At 39.3% G+C, this 9,109-nt stretch overlaps 1 protein-coding gene across 1 annotated transcript; it reads right to left on the bottom strand.

The window, feature by feature from the left end:
- Positions 1-1,153: 1,153 nt before the first annotated feature.
- LOC6037618 lies at positions 1,154-8,247 on the bottom strand. Its single transcript, XM_001847456.2, is given in 6 exon segments — positions 1,154-1,637; positions 1,640-2,000; positions 2,057-2,374; positions 2,431-2,557; positions 2,618-3,281; positions 7,962-8,247. Coding segments are annotated over 5 exon segments (1,623 nt in total). The 5' UTR covers positions 3,100-3,281; positions 7,962-8,247; the 3' UTR covers positions 1,154-1,302.
- Between the last annotated feature and the right edge of the window lie 862 nt (positions 8,248-9,109).

The following is a 9,109-nucleotide window of genomic DNA, read 5'->3' as shown; positions in this document are numbered from 1 at the left end:
CAAAATTTTTAGAAAAATGATTTTTCAAGAGGTCATTTTTGGCCAAAAACGTACCTCAACTTTAGACAGCTGTCAAAATAACAGGATTTGCTCTAGGAACGAGATTTTTCCAGCGAAGTCATCTTAAGATGTCCCCTACACAACCCTTTTAACAGAATTCAGTTTAATTGAGAAGAATCTGAGAAATGGTGAAATCCGTAAAAAATCACTTTGACCCAATCTCACCCCCCAGACCCAATGTCACCCCCACTGACGGTATCCATATCATAAACATCAGCTTCTGAATGTGAAATCAAACGGTGTTTATTGTTTTCTTGTGTGCTTCAGTAGTTTTGCATAAGAAATTATGTAATTATCCTGTCTAGCAGCGCAGCTTGTGCAATCGATGCTCATGACAATTGAAAATATTTGTTTCATTGACAGATTTGGTACACCTTTTTCCATGGTAGTGAATTGAGAACAGCCTTTCAGCAAATCAATAAATAAAAATTATGCTTTTTCACAGCTTTCCGCAACGAAATCATTTTCATTCACCAGCTTTGCCACAGTCAAACAGAGAAAGTATGCGAAATTTATAACTACCTTGGCGAGCTTTTCATTTCGAACAGCATTCTACTCGCCCCAACTTTACAGTACTGACTGACGATTAACGACCCCAAACCACCCAGTCGCGCACCGAGAGGAAGTCTTAAAAACTAAGCAAGTCTGCGTGGTTATAATATGATTAACGAATGGCGGTAAGGTTAGGAGAAAACTCGTAAGAAAATGAAAAACTCGTTTCCGATTGAAGTTATGAGCAATGAAACAAGTGGTTTATGCATTTTTTTTTTACTTGTTTTTGTTTTTGGAGAAATTTGTGGCTGCAATTTGAGCCTTCAATTAAATTCGACCCAGACTTGGTGGCGGTGATCTTGGCACAAAGGAAGTAACCGAATTACGTTATTTGTTTTTAGTGGGAAATTAAGGCGCAAAATGCGCCAATGTGCGGCTGTGAAGCAATGCTAATCGAAAGTTTTTTTTAATACTTTCTTGACGATTGTTACGAGAGGGGAAAGTTTTTTTTTGTGGGACATTAAGTAACACCAAAATGACGCCATTTCTGGAATCAGCAAATCTTGCTTCTTCATTGGGATGTAAACAGGATAAAATAGTCCAAGTGATAAATAAGTCCTTTGTTTATTAGACAAATGATGGTAACATTTCACAGTTATGGAAGAGTAACTTAGTATGACACAAATATTCTACATTTTTTCTTCATCGTCAAAAGTCTAGAAATGCATCAAACGAAACAACCTCCCTCTCCTACTCGAAACTGTGCCACACCGCAATGGGCGACCCCTTGTACGCGACCATCTTCTGCCACTGTTCCTGCTTCACCGGGTTCGTACTGGGCGCGTTCGGCCCGAGCATGACCTGCCCGAGGTACACCTTCTTGCCGACCTTGTTCTTAGCGGCAAGTGCCACCCTAATGGAAATGTGACCCAACCCCGACAGACTACTCAACGGGACCACGATGGTGCAATCGTCCTGGTTCCACCGGGTCGAAAGCGTCGGCCGGAACGGTTCCGATTTCCAGGTCGCGGACAGAATTTCGTGCTCCAGAACGGTAGTCTTCAGGTAGATCTTCTCGTTGACCCCTCGAACTCCTCCTTTACCTTGATGCCGCAGCGAATCTTGGCGGTTGAGATCTTCAGACAGAGTCCCTTGTGGTTTTTGTCTTTGTTTTTGACACTTTTGACGATCCGCTTGACGCCGCTGAAGCTGAAGCGGTTCTTCTGGGAGTGCAAGGAAGACGGTGGGGATCCGCAGGAAGGTTCCTTCCGCAGGCGGGGAGTTGGACTGGTGGCGGAAGAGGACGAGGTGGACGAACTCGGCGAGTACGGACCCTCGATGTTGAAGCTCAGGTCTTCCTGGGAAGGTGTGTCGTTCAGGTTGACGTCGGTGTAGTCACAGAGCTGAAGAGTGACCTCGACTTGGCCCTTTGGGCATTGGAATATTTGCTAAAAGGGCATTCAAATTAGAACAAATCTTACACAAAGATTTCCTCAAAACTTACAGCAGCCCTCGTTTCTGCCGGTTGACCCGTAACCGTGATGTCCTTGATGGGCAGCCACATCTCCTCGGTTTGGAAGAGGCGGCCCTTGCACACCTCCTTGAACGCCTTCGGATCCAGGAAGTACGTTACCGAGCCCAGGTTGCGCTGGCTCTCACTCGTGGTAAGCTTCTTAAGGTTTTGCTTCTGGTCAAAGTTGGCGCTTTTGGCGTCCGGTGGATCGACGTCCTTGACTAGCTTGCCGATCACGGGTTTGTCCTTGAGCCGTTGGCTGCCCTGCCGGATGAAGGTCATCGTTTTGTGCTTCAGCGTGGCCGTGTACTGAGGACGATAAACAATGAAATTTAATGAAAAATATACAGGTTTGAGGTTCATACCCCTGGCGGCAGCTCCAACAGAGCGAATACTGTGAACACGACGAAATTTCCGTTGAACAACTTCTCCGGAATTGTCTCCTGCGGTTTCTCCTCCTTTGGCTGATTCTTCTTGACTCTGAATGAAGATCTGAAAATGACAAAATAATTATTATAAAATTGTAACACAACTCAAGACACCAAAACCCACTTGTGACTAGCAGCCAGCGGAAACCGGAACGTTTCGCCGAACGTGGGCCACGACGTCGTCTGAATGGACGAGTCCAGCTTGATCGTGCCCGGGAACAGCTTAATCTTAATCATGTACCCCTCGACGCTTTTAAGTCCGAAACTGGCCGTCAGATGGCGCGCCCCCACCAGGTGAACTTGCAGCTCCGGTACCACAGTGTTTGCGGAGCTTTCACTTGACGATGTTTTGCCCGATGAACTGTGGTTGCCGTTCGCTTCATCGCCACTGCCACCATTTTCGTAGCCGGCACACGAACCCGGGTCGAGTGTTAGCTTGAAGCCGACCTCGGGTTCGAGCCGGTCGTTGTTGTTGGCGCGGTTGGATTTGCGGGAAAATTTTGAAGTACTGCCGGAGGTTGGCGTGGTCGGTGAGGTCGCGGTGGAGTCCTCGACCGATGTGCTGCTTTGCAGGATGTTTTTGAGCTTTGTGATGGAGAAGGACATCCTGCGCTGGTGTGATGACTTTGTTGGGGATGACGACTTAATGCTGCTTTGAGGTCATGTACTTTGACAGGTGTGCCGTTGATCGATTGCTGTTGAGCTCACGCGATGGGAGATGCGCTGTGGTGAGTCATTGCTTTGACTAGGTTCATTAAATGCGCGTTATTGATGTCGGTTGTTAACTTCTGAAATGATATAAAGATCATCATATTATTGTGACAATAAAGACTATAAGAATTGCATTTCGTTTCAGTACTTCAGTCTGCAGAAATTACTAAAAACATGCAAATAGATAAACAAGACAAGGGCACCCTTCAGATTCGTTATTATCTTCTACCGGGTCCTATGACAAACACAGGGCAACAAATAAGCCATTAACAGTGTTCAATCAAGTTTAAAATTTTGGCCTTCAAGAAATATGATGACAATTTTATAGTTCAGACGATATTCAGTTAAAAATGCTATGCCAAAAAAAATGCTGGGATAAAGTTTAACAACAACCAGAAACTTTATATGGTATAAACGTCTTTAATCCTGAAATGCAACATAAAGGAAGACACAAAATGTATAATGACTGACGTATGCCACAAACCAATAGCAAACGCGAGGCTGTGTCAATATATCTTCATAGAGATTTCCAGAATCATAATTGATCATTATGCTTAAAAATCCTCTGCAGTAAAGTTGAAGTCTGTATTAGAGATCCCATGTATTACCCATATATACTCCCCATATATTAGTTTCACCCGTGTGGATCAAACGGACCGCGCACTGAACGTGGCGGGCGCTCTAAAAATTCTAAGTGTAAATATGGGTATTAGGGTGCCCAGAAAAAATGACCCTCGCTCTACAAGCGTAAAACAGTTTATTGGGTTATTTTAAGCATCTGTGGAAATTTTGAGCAAAATTGGTTTAGATTAACCCATTGATACCCGAGCCTAAAGTTGGTGAAAAAAATGACTTTTTTTGAATCGCCACTAACTTTTCAGAATCAAGTTTTACAGCTTTGGTATGTTCTACAAGTTGTAGAGCATTCAATTTCAATGAGAATTTCACTTTTGGGGACATTTGGACGGAAGTAGCGTCTCTGCAGACCAAACCGTAAGAAAATTGGGTTTTCCATAATTTTTTTCGATTTTGTTAAAAAACACAAACCATACATTATTTTAACAAACTAGTTATTTTGATCCACAAAACTATTGACAATATTCAGTAGAAGCTTACACACGTTCTAGCTAATCCAGCCAATCTATTCTAGATTATAATGTGCAAGTTAGAGGATGCACTCCACGAGTGTATGCACCCTGGAAGTACAAAAGGCATTCCTCGATTCTATTTTTATTTATCGCACAATGTGCTCATTTTGCATTTAAATGATCTACACACGAGACTGCCAGTAGACAAGATTGCATCGTCGCAGCATCATCGCTTCTGGTATCCTCAAAACAATTGGTGCTCATCAGTCCGATAGTCGTCCGGGGTGTTGCCCGACTTTTTTGAGATTGGAGGTAAGATACAGAAAATGAAAAAGCGGTTTTTAAAAATGGACATTTTTTTATTCGTTTGCGTGTAAGATGTAAATAGTCCTACCCAATTTGACCAAGAACCTGTCATTTTCATTTTCAAGATGGGTATACAACTAGATCAAATAGTGAAAAGTGGTCGAGATTGCAAAACTAAGTAAAGAAATTATTTCAAAGGTTATATTTTAACTTTTTCCAGCTTTTTATCAGCCAAGAAGAAGATTGAGAATCACTGCTTTAATAGATTAACTCAGTTCTTGAAGCACCCGCAAACTCTGTTCCCAACTTTGGATTAATCAACTGTTGAAAGGTAGTCCTGAAAGATTTTGATTCAATTCAATGTATTTTTTCAAGAATTCTATTTTATTTATTTTTTTGTTTGTTTTAGGCTTTTACACCCTCAAATTTTAATTTTGTTTATCTGCTTTTTTTCATTCACTTTTTCGATTTCTTGGGCATTTCACATGTTTTTAAAGAGCTGAAATCAATATCTTTTAATACGATCTTTAATCTACGACAAAACCATAATGTCTTCATACTAATTTACGAAAAAATGTATGAAGCATTTGTTGAAACACGGCTGAAATTGACTCCCGAAAAGTTTTTTTTTGTTTTTCAAAACAAGATCTTATAAATCAAATTGTTTCTAGAAATTTAACAGTTTCCCTTTTCAAACATAAACAAATTGTAAAGAAAACATTTTTTGCTCAGTTTTAAGATTGAAGCTCGTCTAGAAAAGGTTTATCTTAAAATTGGCCAAAATTCCAAATATTTTCAAAAGTTTTTGTCACCCCCCCCCCCCCCCCTTCAAAATTGGCCCGAAAAATCAGGGGGCAAAAAAATATTTTTACAATAAACTTCAACATTTCAATGAAAATTCAAGTGCAACCAACTGAAATCAAATTAAAACACATTCTCCTGCGTTTAAAATCATTTTTAGCATGTTTGGGTTTATTAAAAAATCTTAAGATTTTTTGAAAATTTTCGATGCAAAATCTCTTTTTTCGATACAATTTTTGTTCTTGTCAGATCTTAGATTTTTTTTAAACTAATGATTGCAAAACTACTGAACTAGTGTAAAATGCATTTTTAGACACTTTTTTCATTTAAATGTGAAGACTATGGTTTGTTATTTAAATTTTTATATTTTTTTATTTTTTTGCCCCCCCCCCCCCCTTGGCTAGGGCCGAGGGACAAAAACTTTTTTAAATATTTGCATCGGCCTTATTAAACAAAAGTTGAATTTTCTAAGCAATGATACCATATTCGGAACACCCACAAATTCGGAACACTTTTGTGATAATTTGTCAATAGCATGCCAAATGCAGCTTTTTTGGCGATCCTGCTATTTTTAGAACCATGATTTGAACATTCTCTTGTTGTTTCACTAGTAAAAGTAGTACTTTTTGAACAAAAACCTCATTTCAAGACCATTTTATCCAGAGCAGCAAACCACTGCCTCCAAATTGCCTGTTCCATAATTGTGGGATGTTATTGTGCCTCCCACAATTGTAGAACACCTAAATTAATTGATATTTTCACACAAAAAAGTTATCAGACCATGTATCACTAAGCTTGAATATTTGGTAAAAAAATGTGTTCTCCTGGAGAGAAACAATGTTTGTTTACATCCGTAAGAAAACAGGGTTTCGAATTTATAGATTTCAAGGGTCAATATTTTTCTTTAAAAAGTTGATATAAAAAGTTGAAAACCACAGTCGGTTAATACATCAATCGAAAGATCCCATGAAAAGTTTGCGAAAAAAAATTAAAAGCAATTAATTATTTTCAATTATCGATTCTCTATGATTTTTTGAACATTGGCCGATCTGTTCACTGTTCCAAATATGTGGGGTGACAGTATATTTGTTATTTAGAAGCTTGTTTTGATGTTTGATCATATCGAGTTTTTGTATCACAGAGTTCAGATCCAGAACACATTTTCAAAAAATTCTATCTGCATAGGGAACCCAATCGATTATCTTAAAAAATTACTTAAGAATTATTGTGTTTGAAAAGTTCGTTCATTTTCGGGATTATTGAAGTTGAAAATAACATCTTACAATCGTTCGCTGCAAAAAAAATTACAGAATCGTTTGCTTCAAAACTCTGAAGAACGAATTAACTACAACATATGTGTTTCGATCAATAACAGATGAGATAATTTTAAAAAAGGTGTTTCCAGTTACGTCAACTCTTGTGAATCGATAATACAGCCTAAAAAAATACAGCTTTCTTGGTTATTTGAACAATACGGATAATTTGGCGGGTAGATTCAGCGGACAATATTACCATTCGGTCCATAATTCAAAGAAAAAATCAAGTAACCCGTAATTTGGGCCGCTGCAGTGTATTGATAATGTGCAAGCACTTTTTTTTCTAGTTTAAGCGTGTGTTATTATCACCTTTTATATTAAACAAAAAATACATTTCCATCACTAACTCACTATAACATCCGTTTATTCGAGCGCTCGTGCCTCAGTCTCACTAGCGTGCCCAGCTCTTTGAGGAAGGTGGGGCAATAATATAGACGTTTTGAAAAATACGTCATTTGTGGACACCCCCTGACCAAATTTAAAACAAATTTCTGAGGATGGTGGGGCAGTTGCCCCATGTTGCCCCACCCTGTGCACGCTAATGCTCAGTCTCCAATTTAATTTTTTATAAGATTAATTGATACCTATTATGAAAGCCTCAACTGAGCCGGGTAATTGTTTCGCGACCACGCTGCTGGCACTGCTTGTTCTCGCGTGACCGAGTTCCAGATGATCAGAGGCACAAAAACGCCAGTATCGAGCGCCAACGGCTGTGATCTTAGAACAAATCAAATACTTGATGGAAACTGCCCTGAACTTGAAGAGTTACGTTATCCACGTGGTTCCTTTTATCAGACACTTTCGAGGTGTACCTTTCACGATGATGAAATCGGTTTGTTTTTTGTTATCTCACGCACACAATCAAACACAGCCCTTGTTATCACAAGTGCAAACAAAACTTTGTTGCAATATCTGGTCGATAACACGCTGTGTTATCATCAAATGCAGTGTTGCAGGTTATTTTCGTCGGTGATTTCACTGCCCAAACATCAAAAATTCCAAAATTGCAATGAAAATAAAGTGTTACATTCTAGCATATTAATTCACATCCACTTCCACAATCAGAGTTCCTCAATTTGCCCACAAGGTAGACCGGCTTGCTTCACGTATTCAAATTCCTTTCCTTTTATGAGTTACTTCCCGGCGAAGGCGCGCTCGACAAATGCGGAGGTCGGTCGTCAACTCACTCTGTGCAAATAGTGAAGCACTTTGCGTACTCTACCCCGCCGTCGAAAACGATACTCACGCGCGCTTCACTCTCAGCTAAGTAGCCGCTACTAAGCTAGTCGCAGTTTAGAACGAGATGGTGGCAGGTTAACCCAAAAATGGCAATCAGCTCTCGTCACGAGATTTCTTCGAGTGTCACGGTACTCCACAGTTCTGCACTTGTACTACTCAAACGCTCGTTTATCTAATTTAGCGCGAAACGCGATCGCAGGCTTAAGAATGCGAAAGACTTTGCTGGAAGGTGGAGAAGTCACCCGGTACACGTTAGTACGCGGCGAAGGAAGGGACGATACTGAAATCTGAAGCTTCGATACCGAACGGTGCGAGAGACTGTTAGTAGCGCTGAAAGGCTGAGAATGTTTGCCTGGATATGGGATAAAGGTAGGGGTGTTCAGGAGGACTGAATAGAAGTACCTACTAGACAGATGTAGTTTTACATATATTGTAGCCTGTATGTTTGTAATCAGTGGTACAGAGTGAACCTGAAAATTAATAAGTGGCACAACTAGATACGAAATTGCTAGGGAAATAATTTACAACTTTTACCATGTATTTTTAGAAGAAAAACTCAAAATATTTTAAAAACCGTGCTGCTACTTTGTGATTCTAATTCATTCTTAAGAATGTTCTTTGCACTATGACCACCATTTCAAATGGGTAAAATTTTCTCTGGACTATATAAATTTGACAGCTGATTATACAATAAATATATGTAATGATATATATTACAGTCCATCAGAAAAAAACTTTTTTGTCTCCAAAAGTAAATAAATTTCTAGTAGATTTTTTTTATTGAATTTGTATCTGCATTCAGATTTGCTCCAATATTTAAGATATTTAGTATTGTATAATAGTATGTCACTTTATAGAACATTATGGATTTCTTTTTCAAAAAATGTAATATTCTTGCTGATAAATTTCTAAACTTTCCAAAAATGTCAAAATTTGTAAGGTTTCGTTGAGTTTTAACTAATCCGGACCGCTGCGACTTTTAATAATTTGATATGACTATTATATGCAATAAAATTAATGAACAATATTGAAACCGGCCCGTGGCTTAATGGCTACGGCTCCCGCCTCATAAGCGGAAGGTTCAAAGTTCGATTCCCAACCGGTCTCCTTGAAATTTTTCGACTTTAAATGAACTTTAAATATGAACAAAAAACG

The sequence above is a fragment of the Culex quinquefasciatus genome, chromosome 3 (genome assembly GCF_015732765.1).
Source record: "Culex quinquefasciatus strain JHB chromosome 3, VPISU_Cqui_1.0_pri_paternal, whole genome shotgun sequence".
Lineage (NCBI taxonomy): Eukaryota > Metazoa > Arthropoda > Insecta > Diptera > Culicidae > Culex > Culex quinquefasciatus.
The sequence above is the reverse complement of the archived record's forward strand: the minus strand, read 5'-3'. Positions and strand labels throughout refer to the sequence as shown.